This window comes from Ylistrum balloti, unplaced genomic scaffold (genome assembly GCF_031769215.1).
Source record: "Ylistrum balloti isolate Yb309-2 unplaced genomic scaffold, AGI_CSIRO_Ybal_v1 Utg369614, whole genome shotgun sequence".
Classification (NCBI taxonomy): domain Eukaryota; kingdom Metazoa; phylum Mollusca; class Bivalvia; order Pectinida; family Pectinidae; genus Ylistrum; species Ylistrum balloti.
The window spans coordinates 1,057,458-1,072,601 of NW_026781888.1; the positions used below are offsets into that span (position 1 = coordinate 1,057,458).

Consider the following 15,144-nt stretch of genomic DNA (forward strand, 5'->3'; position numbering starts at 1 on the left):
TCAGTATCTAGTGGTAAATTAGACTCCAAGTTCTCTTTCACCTAACACTACAGCAACATCAGTATCTAGTGGTAAATTAGACTCCAAGTTCTCTTTCACCTAACACTACAGCAACATCAGTATCTAGTGGTAAATTAGACTCCAAGTTCTCTTTCACCTAACACTACAGCAACATCAGTATCTAGTGGTAAATTAGACTCCAAGTTCTCTTTCACCTAACACTACAGCAACATCAGTATCTAGTGGTAAATTAGACTCCAAGTTCTCTTTCACCCAACACTACAGCAACATCAGTATCTAGTGGTAAATTAGACTCCAAGTTCTCTTTCACCTAACACTACAGCAACATCAGTATCTAGTGGTAAATTAGACTCCAAGTTCTCTTTCACCTAACACTACAGCAACATCAGTATCTAGTGGTAAATTAGACTCCAAGTTCTCTTTCACCTAACACTTACATCAATTTACTTTAACTCTTTGTATTGTTTGTTAGCTTGTATCAGCTAAAATGCCATCGGAGTCAGAGTTTTGGCGCTTAAGCCTATAACAATTCCAACGTCGACAATTCCAGTGGATTACCATGACGATGAGAGGAATAAGACATGCACAACAGATTCCTGCCATAATATAGGCCACCAATGTCAAGGTCGTCTCCTCTGCATCAGGCTTGAAATAGGCACAGTCTGTAGCATTACCTGGAAACACCAAGACAATTTTACATGTTTAGGTCATAAACTTAAAACACTGTTACCCTTTCTCCAATAAAATGCCATTATAACTTCCAACAATCATTTTTTAACTCTTGCTACCAACTAACACACTAACTAACCCAAGTGTCAGCATTGTAGGGAATAACAAGGCTTTGTTAATAGTATTGACCATGTACAAAACAACTGCCTTGCCTTCTGATGACACTGTTGATATGTATAGCTATCACCTGGTGTAGAGTTGTATAATGAACATGTAACAAAGATCCTGGTAACATGTATTTTAATGATTCACAATGTTTGAATGTATAGAACTAGCCTATGATATGATGTGAACAGTAGATGTACTCAATGTTTAGACTATAACAAAGTGAAAAAACAACCGTTTTCAAAAATTTACCAATTTACACCGCTCTGAATTTTTTAATATACAAATATTAAGATGTGTCACACCACAGGTTTGGTTACCTAAATACCTATTAGGTCTGGTGATAGACTTACCTTAATATTTATTAGGTCTGGTGACAGACTTACCTGTATATTTATTAGGTCTGGTGACTGACTTACCTGTATGTTTATTAGGTCTGGTGACAGACTTACCTGTATGTTTATTAGGTCTGGTGACAGACTTACCTATATATTTATTAGGTCTGGTGACAGACTTACCTGTATGTTTATTAGGTCTGGTGACAGACTTACCTGTATGTTTATTAGGTCTGGTGACAGACTTACCTATATATTTATTAGGTCTGGTGACAGACTTGCCTGTATATTTATTAGGTCTGGTGACAGACTTACCTGTATATTTATTAGGTCTGCTGACAGACTTACCTGTATATCTATTAGGTCTGCTGACAGACTTACCTGTATATTTATTAGGTCTGGTGACAGACTTACCTGTATATTTATTAGGTCTGCTGACAGACTTACCTGTATATCTATTAGGTCTGGTGACAGACTTACCTGTATATTTATTAGGTCTGCTGACAGACTTACCTGTATATTTATTAGGTTTGCTGATAGATGATTTCACAGCATTTTTATCACGAGTAGGACAAGTGGACTCCCCAAATCCAATTCTTTTGTGAGCACGGTCAAAAACAACATAGAACCCCTCCATTACTACAGCACCAAGAACAGTACCTGTATTAAATGGACAAAAATTTAAATAAATATGTCGTAATTGTTGTACAAGTCCAGCAAAAAAAAAAAAACCAAAAATCTGAATGCAGATTTATTGAAGTAACAATTATAACAAACATTTCATTTTATCAATATTTCATTTTTTTAATTTCAAAAAAGTTTTTGACAATGTTATCCTATCTCATGATTTGCATTTTAACTGAAAACAAAAATATAACATCCCGTTGAAAACTTCTGTACTCAACATCTACACTTCTAATAACGAGATTTACCTGACGTTGATGATGCTACTGCAAATTTGAAGCAATCCACACCTGGTGTGTCATCATTGTCTTCACCCACAGGTCGAATATATTGCTGGAAAGAGGAAAATCTAATGACCTCAAATTGGATACAAATATAGATGACGACCTAATTTTTTCTAGAAAAGAAAAAAATTATGTTGTTCCCCTTTTCATCTTGTCTATTTAGTAATTCATTGCATGAATTTGGTCTAATACCAATGCCTTTAGCCCCCTAACCAGAAAACCATTAATTAACACTATATTTTCTCACATGTAGTATTTTTCTATTGTTCCTGAACTGATTGAATTTACTTTTGGGGAAGACTTATAAACTTGTTTTTGAGATCAAGCTCAAAAGTTGTGATTATCAAAAATCATTTTGGTGTCAATCCCGTTATGTTTTTGCCAAATTTATTTTGTAGATCCGTTCCAAAAAATGATCTGACGAAATTATATTTTGAGAACTATCCTAATCATAGCACGAGAATTACTGAAAGAATAAACATGTTCCAATATAAGTATTTGTGACTTAAAATGGGATATAACCCATCACATCCAAAACAAACACTTCAAAAGAATATGAATATCAATAGAAAATTTGAAATTTTCAATACATATTCCATCAAATCAAAGATACTGGTGCACAATGTTAAATTCACAGAAACAAAAAATAAAACAGATCATATAGGGTTCATTTTGCTATCGTAAAAACCTGCATATAAACTGCAATTTTTCCTGAAAAAAGGTCCAAAATGGGGAAGATGTAACATTACATGGCTATAGGATTTTTTTTTCTATGATGGGAAGATCAAAGATTTTGCTAAGGTACCATATCTAATTTTCAGGATTATCTGGTATGCAAAAATTATGGACAAAAGAAAAAGGGTATATAAAATTTTTAATTTATATATTAATGAAAACTATCCTAGCTGGTTGATATTATCCAAAATCAGAACAAAATGTTTAAAAACATGATATTAACTAGCAAGATGGGAAATTTCCTATCCGTAAAGACAGTGTGTGGAACATTGAAAAATATTCGTTAATTTAATGTCTATATTTTAAAATTCATTTTCGACCGTTAAGAAAGGACAGGATTCATTTTGTTCAATTGTTCAATTTCCTACAGGACATCACAATTGAGAAGCCATGAGCACTTGTCTGGTTGGGTATTGGTGGATGTTAGTGTTGAAATAACAGTATGCAGAGTCTGTGTTGGGTCTTATTTATTCATCGTTTACACCTTTTGATGTCGCTAACTTCTCTGAGTATTTTAGGCAATTGAGTGTTTGAAGATGAATCGTGGTTACCTATGGTATTTGTATAAAACGTATACACATGTGTCAAGCTATGTTTGCTAACATCATTTCAAAGTATAAGATGTTTTTATAAAATACATTGACAGCTGATTTATCTTATGTCATGTATGAATGCTGTCTACATGTTGTAACTTTTCTCCCTACAATTTTGTTGAAATATTTATCAGTATAAAACAGCTAGCCTGAATCCTGTTAATATTAAGTTTTGTTATCCCCTCACCTTAATTATCAAGACAACAAAGTTCAGGTAGAAAGTCCTTGAGCTATCAGTAAATTATGTTGCATATTGAAACCTTAATTAAATCAACAACTTTCCTTAGGTGTTTGTATGTCTTCAACAACATGACACGGTAGATAAAAAGTGAAATAAACATGACAAAATGCCATGCCACCTTCTACTACGATAATCATTTCTAATATTACAGCTAGACATCTGAGTAACTACATAATCTATAGATAAATTGGACAATAAATGGTCATGTCATTGTCTTTTAGAAATACTGATGAGTAATATAATGTATTGTTGAATCACCTGTGGAGATATGACGAGATTAAAAGAAGAGTTTTTGGTTTGAGGAAATGAGATGGTGATGGATGGAAAGTCGTTGTAAGGTATTTTGCCCTCCTCCCAACAAATATGGTCAGCACCCTCCCAAAATTTTTCTCCTGGTATTGCCCCAGACATCTGAAATAAGACAAAACAATGCTATTATAACTGACAATGAAAACAACATTAACTGCCTATCACATGTAGTTTTACAATCAATATCTGAAGGTCATTGTTTGATTACTTATAATTATTGTTAAATCAGTTTTACATGTCTAAAATGGAGGAATTACCAACATTTTTCCTCTAACAGCAGCATCAGTAACAGACAAATTAGTACATTCTAAGCTTTCAAATCCATATATTTTTATCAGTTACCAGTACACAGGACATGTTTTTACAATAACTAGTACATAGGACATGTTTTTACAATAACTAGTACACAGGACATGTTTTTACAATAACAAGTACACAGGACATGTTTTTACAATAACAAGTACACAGGACATGTTTTTACAATAACTAGTACATAGGACATGTTTTTACAATAACTAGTACACAGGACATGTTTTTACAATAACAAGTACACAGGACATGTTTTTACAATAACTAGTACACAGGACATGTTTTTACAATAACAAGTACACAGGACATGTTTTTACAATAACTAGTACACAGGACATGTTTTTACAATAACAAGTACACAGGACATGTTTTTAAAGTGATTATCAGTTCTACCAGTATAAAAGTCCTATTTTACAATGATAACCAGTATGAGGGTCCTGTTTTACAGTTATTGTGAGTGATATCAGTATATAGTATCTGTTTATACAGCAATTTCCATGGTTATAAAGGACCTGTTTTTACAGTGATTTCCAGGGTTAACAGTGATAGGACCTGTTTTACAGTGATAACAGTTATAACCATGGTTATCAGTATATAAGACTGATTTAACGTGATTACCATGGTTATCAGTATATAGGACCATTTTTTACAGCGATATCCATGGTTACACTAATACATTAATCCTGTTATACATTTCAAGTGTTTCAGTCTGATACTAAGAAGAATAAAACACATTGAATTGGATATTTTGTTCTGTTCCAATGGTAAGGACAGTCCTACGAATAATAAACATTCTTACAAATTATAAGACATTATCGATTTTCATACCAATTTTGAAGTTGCTATGGTTTTCAATCACAGGGAAAACTCACCACTAAATGTTCCTGAACTTTTGTGACCAATGCATTGAAAACTTTGATTGGAAGGCGAAGATTGGTTGTCCCACTGTCCACAATTGTCTTACCAAAATTATACTGAAATCAAATGTGTAAATATTGTCATACTTTACATGTGTAGACCTCATCAAATACATACAAAGGTCCCATGAGACGGTCTTAATCACTTGTTGGTCATCTACTCTGAACTTTAATGTGAGAAGGGTAAAATCCATTGTAATAATTTTTCATAATTTGTAATTATAACTCCAACATGACAAAGTTTGTCAGAAGTAACTTTATATAATACAATCCTTTCTGTATACAAAATATTAAGTAGAATGCTTAATTTCCGTTTCCAAAGAAATCTGACCCCAGAACCCTTATAACTAAATTAATTCAAATATTTGCTCTTTTCTCCCTGCAGACCATTACTTTCTTTTCGTGAATTTATATCTAAATCTCTTGGTAATTCGAAAAGCAGTTTACACACAAAAATTCTACGACTTGTAATTTCTACGACCGAAAATGTGTTGACCATGCACAAAGGGCATTTTGAATAACCCACCATCTAACAATGATGGGCAAAAAAATCATACATAGAAACCTTTAAAACGTAATTCTCAAAAGTTTTAAGCACAATTTATACAATAATTGACCAGAAAAAATTATCAAAGAAATCATTCAATTATCAGTCTTTTCTGCACTAAAATGCCACTTCTATATAATAATTGTATTTCAAATTAGAAGCGTGTTGGACATGTATTTTTGAATTTAAAAGTATTGAACATATCTAGTCAAACAACAATGGTAATGGATAGTTAATGATAAAAGGGAATCACATTACCTTAGCATTACTAGTGAGCTAAAACTTCTACAGAATTCTTACCATACAGAATAAGATTAAACTGTGACCTACCTCCTTACAGTCCATGTGAAGGCTAATACCAGCTACCATTACGTCTACAATGATCACCTCATAATACCATTCCTTATGTATGGGTGTGTACAACATCTCGCCTTTGTAAAGGGAGGTGTCCACTCCCCCTAAAACCTGGTCACAATATAAAACAGATGGTACAACATAGTCTCTGTAGAGGAAGGTGTCCCTCCCCCTAAAATCTGGTCACAATATAAAACAGATGGTACAACATAGTCTCTGTAGAGGAAGGTGTCCACTCTCCCTAAAATCTGGTCACCACATAAAACAGATAGTACAACATAGTCTCTGTAGAGGGAGGTGTCCCTCCCCCTAAGACCTTATCACAAAATATACATTACAACATCTTGTCTCCATAGAAGGCAGCCTCGGCTCCCCATATGATCTCAACATATACACAGATATACAATTTAGCATCTCTGATCAAACCAAACAGACCTTTCTCTAACCTTATCACTTATCCCTGCATCAAACCTTACCAGACTACCGCCCATCTCTGTGTCTTTGGTGTTGTCTTTGGATCTATACACTGTTCCACACAGCTGCATAGAAAATATGTTATCCACATCAGCCTTCCTTACTAATGAGTCGAAGAATGGCACCACTGATTTGTCGGGCTGTGAATATAAAAGAATATCATTATTGTATAACATCTCCGGAACACAGACTGACATTATTGTGAGGCAATATCCGATCATTCTGAAATGACATGGGGCAAAATAATGTCATTGCAAAATGCTGTGTGGGGCAATATACCATCGTTGTGAAATATCGCCTGGGGCAATAAACATTCTCCCCGTTTTATACTAAAACTTAATAATTCTTTTTGACAAACCTCTACCATACCCTTTAGTAAGGAAATTAGGATACAGTTTAAGGCACCAGTGGTCAGTGACAGCAGTATCAATGGCAATAGTGGTCAGTAACAGTTACATTGAAAGCACCAGTTGTCAGTGACAGTTGTATTGATGGCACCAGTGGTATGGCCCCACTCCTAAGGCCACTGAGAACCAATCCTTACACAAAATTTGTTCTCTTTCACCCAAGAATACTTCTGACCAAATTTGAGGAATATCTATCATCCCTTAAGGAGAAGCAGACTTTAGGATTTTAAAATTTCACCTTTTGGTCCCTCCCCTGCAGGCCCCTTGTGGCCAAGACCCATCAAGTTATACAAAATTTGTTTCACCTTCTCTAGGGATGCTTTTGTCCAAATTTGGTTCAAACACTCTAAGTGGTTTATGACTAGTAGCGATGATTTGTATGAAAAACGTTGACGGTTGAATGATGGATGCCGCGATATGCCATAAGCTAACTTCACCCTTTGGGCCAGGTGACAATTTCATGCATCCCAAATCAAATGGAAATGAATTTGTCCTTTATAACACATGACCGATTTTTCAGTCAAATATGGTAGGAAACAGACATTTCTATGCTAAAGAGTTTTATATCTATGGTTTCCATTGTTATATATCTCAATATATGACATGCCATTGCAATAAATATATGTAAAATTAATTCTTATAAATAAATATTTCTTTGAGCAAAGTCTTATGCAGCTAACTATGCTTTGGCTGTTTCTACATGATACCAACACAAAATAGCATAAGACTAAAATTTAAACTCTATGTGCTAAAACTACTTACCTGTGCTATGGCAGCATAGCCCATGCCAAGAATACCCTGCCAGTTTGAGCCATTGATGAAAAAGTCACTGGATTGAAGAATGAAGGCAATTTGAGCGTTGACAGAAGAGTTTGGCATGGAGGATAGAGCTACAAAGTCAGTTGCCAGGACACCTCGCCAGTTGCCCTGTGTGTATGGTACATATACCTCTGTTCCTACATCCTGGTATGTACTTGACCTGTACGAAATCAAACCATTTCTTGTCATACCATAAGCTTAAACATTTATTACCTTTACAATTTTTACTTTACAAAACGTTGTGTGACAGAGAGAATGATAAAAAGATACAATCCTATTTGACTCTAAGAATACACTTTATGTTAATGACAAGTTGTAGAAAAAGTTCAAATATGTTTTTGTATGAACTGTGCAGTTAATGATCTTATGTCAAATAGAATAATTAAGTTGGATGGCGTCAAAAACTTCATTTTTACTCTTTTAATGACCTATTTCTTGTCATAGCAGCTTTCCTAAAGAACAATGGAAATAGCAAATAAGCATAGCGTTATCATATCTAATACTTCCCATGCATTAATCATAATGGACATTTCGTTTGGGCTTCCAAAGCCATCTCCAAATCGGTGGATCAATTTGTGCTCTGACTTAGATTTGGTATTATAATGTTATGAAATGCAGGTAATTGAAAATCACAGCAACTTACTCATTTCTGTGGAACCAACCCTGCCAGTTTGAGCCATTGATGAAAAAGTCACTGGATTGAAGAATGAAGGCAATTTGAGCGTTGACAGAAGATATATCAGGATTTGGGTTGGCAGCCACAGCAAAGTTACTGCTGCCAGTGTCAATTAATACATTCAACTGAAAATAAACAAACTTATATATCATTGGTCACAACCATGAAAAGCAAGACCATCACCTCACTAGAACTAAACAGACAGATAAGCTGATTTCAGTACGCCCTCTCCCTAACTTTAATTGTAGGGGGTGGGTGTGGGTATGAGAAAGTAACTCATAGCATCATCCCAGAATACCCAGGTCATCACTTAATAAAGTCACTCATAGCATTATCCCAGAATACCCAGGTCATCACTTAATAAAGTCGCTCATAGCATTATCCCAGAATACCCAGGTCATCACTTAATAAAGCAACTCATAGCATTATCCCAGAATACCCAGGTCATCACTTAATAAAGTCACTAATAGCATTATCCCAGAATACCCAGGTCATCACTTAATAAAGCAACTCATACATTATCCCAGAATACCCAGGTCATCACTTAATAAAGCAACTCATAGCATTATCCCAGAATACCCAGGTCATCACTTAATAAAGCAACTCATAACATTATCCCAGAATACCCAGGTCACCACTTAATAAAGTCACTCATAGTATTATTCCAGAGTACCCAGGTTGTCACTTAATAAAGCAACTCACACTTAATAAAGTCATTTATAGCATTATCCCAGAATACCCAGGTCATCACTTAATAAAGCAACTCATAGCTGATAAAGTAGGTCATAGCATTATCGGGGTATTTGAATACAATGCTAAATTCTGTAGGTCACTGGTGTTTTTAAATACATGTATACACAATGGAATCGTAAGTCATTCAGTTGACCCAATATTTACTATCCTACGTCTGATAAATATGTAAGTGTACCTGTTGAGGTGGAGTGCCCATCAGAACCTCCACATAATATCCCTGTCCAGGCTTTCCCTCCAGATTTCCATTCTGATAGTGTGATAAGCTACGTCTACTTCGCTGGTGATTTAGATGAGGTGAAGCCTCCTTTAATGGTAACTTTATCACCGTTCCAGACAGGACCTCGTGAAGAAGGAGACCAACAGCAAAAGAGATGATTGGGATTAACTTAGAAATTCTAAATTTTAAAAACATTTTCTGATTTTTCACATTCTATTCCATAGACTGTAGCAATAGGCTGTTCTTGTATCCATTGACCTCATGTTCTGCTGGAAAGGAGCAACATATTTCCTGTAAAGCAATAAAATCACAAATCAATGACAAATATACTGTAGTAAAAATATATACAATATACACAAAACTATCTATATATCAAATGATTGGCATATTACCTACATCACTTTCACCAGAATCTTGAATTAAGTATATTCATTGAAAAGGTGTAATTGTGTTACAGGACTCTGACGATGAATCGTTATAACAAAGAAAAGTAAAATAAAACATTTGCAGTTGACACCTAGTTACAGTAACCAGGATTTTAATATTGTGGTGAAAACAGGAGGAATTTGTGATGTTCTGCACCTACATTACATGGTAAATATGTACAAATTCCCAACTCTTCTATTTTTGCCTTATCAAGCAGGGTTGACAGGTACCACTGGTTAATCATATAAAAACCTTACTACATCTTAAACATAACAGTGTTAGTTGTGCATGCTCAGCATCAACTTCAATGGTGTAATTCAATAATTTTTGATCGGTCAAACATAACGATTTTTGCATGTCAATAGACATTGGTGTAAAGTATATGATACAAAAAGAATTATTAAGACATATTGATTAATGAACTGCTGGGCGCTAAATATGTCCTAGGACAACCATTTGGTACACCGTATGCATGATATTTTCCCTATTATACACCAAAACAGCATACGCCAGATTCCTACATACTGTACAGGGTTGAACCTTAAATATTCAGGTTTTCAGTGCTCCTAAGAACATGGGGTAAATATCTTCAAACCTCTGTGCCTACGTCTACAAAAATACTTAGGTGGTAGCCTGTGTTTAGTAGTTTCTCAAATCAATGACATATTGTGATGTCCAAGCTAGTACTTGACTATATTTTCTATGTAATAAACTGTAATTAATATTGACATGTCTTTTCCGTTCATGTATATTTCATTATTCTAGCAAGGAAATTTAGTATCTTACCTACCAACACCTTAAAAAGTCGTATTAAACCCTGTTTATAACGATGTTTTGATAAAAGCACCTGTCACCTAAACATCCGGTTTGAGGTCATGACCTCACGTTGCATTGAGATTTAATTCTTTTCCTTTAAAATTTGATAAAAATATATCTGTAATAAGTTTTAACTTTATTTTTCATATTTATCAAATTCCTTAACTTTTCTGACTTTTTAGAGGGTCAACTCAAATAAATTTTCAAATATGCAAATAAGACGCCAAGTAGCAACATGCAAACAATATGGACGACACCGTGAACGCTGCACTGTGAATCAAAACATAACGAAACACAAAGGCGATGTTTTGATATGAAAATACTTTGACTTGAGACCCAGCGTGATTATGTAAGCACCTAACTATTATTTCCTTTATTCTCAAATGAATTATCCATGCTTTGCTCCAATGTCGGAAGATTTTGTAAGTTTTAAACAAATGCATGTGGTTGCTTAGAAGCACTTTTCAAACTTTTAAGACATTAAGAAAAACTTGGGGGCAAAACGCGCGGAACTATTTTCTTTTACCAGATCACACGTGATTTAACGGTGAATGCTTAGTAAATATCACCAATGTATTTAGAATAAGGTGTCGCAGTATTAATTTGGTTTTACTAAATCAGTGCAGATTGATCTTCACCAGACATCGTCTGATATGACAGGTTTTCAAAGTGTACCTAATACAAAGTTTCATGTGTTAATTTTCTTGCTACCCAACCACCCACTTTCAATAAGTTGTATTAACATATAATTTTCTTGTAAATTTGAAATTAATTAAAATTTAATTATTTACAATCTAGGTATGTTTTTTTTTTAAATATGAATTTAAATATCATTGCTCTCTGTACATAGATATTTTCACAATATTGCCAAGAAATGGAAATAAAGTTGCAGATACTGTACTGCATCATTGTCACTGGATATATAATTTTATTGGACACACCTCTATATCAGATTTTATTCATTATTTCAACTTTAAGCTCCACACATTGTCCAAAGGCTTTAACAACCTGCTTTTTCAATTTTGATCATTGTACAGTCCTAGGGGTGTAACAATATACCATACTGGTTAGCAGATGGCAGTGCAGAATCAGCTCCTATTTTCAAGATAATTATTAATACATTGTACATCAAATGTTTTTACAATTATGTGTAGATGAAACTGTTCAAAAGCATTATATATAAATATTTTGTGTGCTTTCCTGTAAATATGATTGCTGTATTTGTGTTGATCTTTGATAATTGTTTTACTTTGATAGTGTAGATTGCTTAGCAAATAGAAAGTCATTGATTGAAATAGTACAGGCAAAATAGTGCAATCCATATCACAATACAATGAAAGGCAATATGTTTTGGTTAGCTAAAACAACATCTTTTCACCTCAATTCAATCCATCACATCAGATTCCTCCAGTCAGGATGTAACCAGAAACTAAATGACATGCCTCAAATATGCAGGAATTAATTCAAAATGACTATTCAATTTAAAACTATGATGTGATAAGTTTATACTTAATAGATTTAATTCAAATTCAGGAAATCATTGTGTTTTGTGGTCTTTTTCTCTGTAATAATTGACAGCAAAAAATCTTATTTTCAGAACAAACAGCCAAAATGGATGAACGGTTGAAGTGGCTGGAGGGGAGAATCAGCTCTTCCCTGAGACCAAGGAATGAAGAGCTCAAAAACATGTTTCTCAATGATGAGAACAGGTAATAATAAATAGAAAATACACCATCTCATAATGATTTTAGATAAATAACAAGCAGTTTCTTGAATCATCTATTCATGTACATATAGTACCAAATCTTTACAGAATATAAGATGGTGATTTTTTATCCTTCCTATCTTAGATCAGAGGAGGATATTGCAATCCCATTTGTCCATCTTTCCTTCAGTCTGTCCTACTTCTTTTTCACCATGACTCAGAGCTAGAAAGAGCTTATATTTACTTGTGATTTATGTTTTAAGATGACATATTCATTATTCACCATGTCATTTATATAAGCTCCTATACAATATTTTTCTTTCCTACCTCAGCTTTGACAATTCTTTGTAACGCTTGGAGTTTGTGTGGATAACTGGTTAGCTATCATAGATATCTATAAAATTAACTGAAATATGGTAGTCAAATGTTTCATTATTAATTATCAAACTTTTAACTTTTTGGTGTACTTTCCAGTATCATTGTGCAAATTAAATTTGTTTTTGAAATTGATTTGATTAATTTTTTTCTTCAGACTTGCCTTTTATGAGTTTATCAATAATGAGGATGTACGACGCCTGTTTGTGTTTAGTCGCCCGTCCAAACAAATAACAGCCTCGCTTATCCCTCCACATGACCTCAAATACAAGTCAATCTTCTTCCTGAAGTGTAAAGCTGGCACCAAACTGACTAAGGAAAATATAGGTAAGGATGCTGTACACTTGGTCAGGACTGCTCCATCACAGATCCCTAATCAAACGAACTGTGTATTGCATAGGTTATAACTTATTGACTATTGCCAGATATATTTCATCTGTTACATTATGTAGATATTACAATGAAACAAAAATATACAAGGTGTTCTTTCAAAATTCTTTTGTCACACAAAGGTCTTGAAGAAGATCGCTATTAGTTGAAAATAAATTGTTGTTTTGTTGACTATATTGATGTGTTACAGGAAATAAGATGTTCTTCGTTGACTGTATTAATGTGTTACAGGAAATTAGGTGTTCTTCGTTGACTATATTGATGTGTTACAGGAAATGAGGTGTCCTTTGTTGACTATATTAATGTGTTACAGGAAATAAGATGTTCTTTGTTGACTATATTGATGTGTTACAGGAAATAAGGTGTTCTTCGTTGACTGTATTAATGTGTTACAGGAAATTAGGTGTTCTTCGTTGACTATATTGATGTGTTACAGGAAATGAGGTGTCCTTTGTTGACTATATTAATGTATTACAGGAAATGAAGTGTTCTTTGTTGACTATATTGATGTGTTACAGGTAATGAGGTGTTTTTCGTTGATTGCACTGATGTGCCATTGGAACACCTAGAGCTGATTGTCAGGGAGGTTTACCTGCCTTTATTGTGTACAAACCAGTCTAATCTGGCTGCTTCTGGAGGAGACAAAGTGATGGATGTGTTACACAGACTCATGTCTATTGTGGAAGTATCACAAGGTCATGTTGAGGTAAGTAGTCAACAACAGCAACAAAAATGGGAAAGCCCCAAAGTTATATATAGATTGTGGAATTCCTCATGCCTCATTCTTCTAGGTTTCTCTCTCATCTTCTGAGACTGTTTCCAATCAAACTATTATAGATCAAATGACATCTGAGGTCTATATATAACTTTATTAAGACATAATATGGGATAACGTTTTTTTCTTGAGTACAAAATAGTTAGCCCCCTCACCTCAACTGCACTATGTAAAGTAGATAGCTCCTGTCTGCGTAGTAAGGCTGAAATGTTTACACATGTACACAACTGTAGTGTCACTGTTTCACAAATCTAAGAAATATTTTAAGGGAAATTCTTACTTTTTCTGTAGGATTCAATTAATCTTGATTTTTCCTCGTAATGGTCTTATTTCATCTCTGACTGTCTTGTATCATAATTTCATTAATATTTGGTCAGAAGATGAATCGGGAATACATTTTCTTTTAATCAGAATTCCTTGTAAACTGGCACTTATGCGTAAGTGAGATCATAAGCAACTTTACATTGCTAAAAGTGACAATTTCAATAGAAAATAAATAGAGTTTCCCAATTGGTTTATGAGCAAAAGATCTGATACATGTCTTTTTCTACTGCCAATTGTAACAAGGCAATCAGAAACTGCTGACAAACTTCAAAGATCAAAGAAGGTTGGATATGTGACAGTCCTGTACCACACCATAAATATTGAAGCAATTTTGAGACAATGTAGTTTTGTTGTCATTGCTTAAATGCTCTAAGTACTGTATATAACTTACAGTTTACATTATAGTAGTTTTTAGCATATTGTAAGTATGTAATGTGACAGTACAAGATCTGTTAAATTACATGTAAAATTTGTCAACACCTGCTGTCTAGGTTTTGTTTAGATTCCTTGTACACATTTATGTTTTGTTTAGTATGTACTGTGTAAACATCCTCACTTCTAACATCTACCCTCACAACTGGTTGATGTCATTATAAGGTGTTACAGAATATTTATGATTCTGCTTCAGTATTGTAAAATATCCAGAACATTATTTATTACATTTTTTTTCTGACCTTGTTTTAAAAAATAAGTCTAGTTTGGAAATAGTAACAAGTCCTTCTGTCGATATCTGAAGACTTTTAACAGAGACTGTGTTTGAAAATATAGAAAATTGTGTTATACTGATGCTATATGTGCAGCAAAAGATAACTACAGATGCAGTG

General features: G+C 34.0%; 2 protein-coding genes across 3 annotated transcripts in view; one reads left to right on the forward strand and one right to left on the reverse strand.

Annotated features, from left to right (window-relative positions):
- Positions 1-361: 361 nt before the first annotated feature.
- On the reverse strand, positions 362-10,792 carry LOC132547697 (beta-secretase 1-like). Of its 2 annotated transcripts, none has more exons than XM_060211502.1 (12): positions 10,726-10,792; positions 9,468-9,800; positions 8,593-8,664; positions 8,507-8,523; positions 7,807-8,023; positions 6,640-6,777; positions 6,140-6,274; positions 5,218-5,319; positions 3,986-4,138; positions 2,123-2,207; positions 1,704-1,850; positions 362-695 (listed from the first exon to the last, which is right to left on the reverse strand). In XM_060211502.1, exons 2-12 carry the CDS (start codon positions 9,702-9,704, stop codon positions 490-492), a joined length of 1,509 nt encoding a protein of 502 aa, XP_060067485.1. In that variant the 5' UTR covers positions 9,705-9,800; positions 10,726-10,792; the 3' UTR covers positions 362-489. The 2 variants fall into 2 exon arrangements, with proteins under 2 accessions (XP_060067485.1, XP_060067493.1); XM_060211510.1 differs by having other exon boundaries at positions 10,722-10,777.
- A 1,570-nt stretch (positions 10,793-12,362) lies between these two features.
- LOC132547827 (uncharacterized) overlaps positions 12,363-15,144 on the forward strand; it is a 101,352-nt gene continuing 98,570 nt past the window's right edge. The window contains 3 exon segments of the mRNA XM_060211633.1: positions 12,363-12,460; positions 12,989-13,158; positions 13,740-13,927. Coding sequence (XP_060067616.1) covers positions 12,363-12,460; positions 12,989-13,158; positions 13,740-13,927 — 456 coding nt within the window.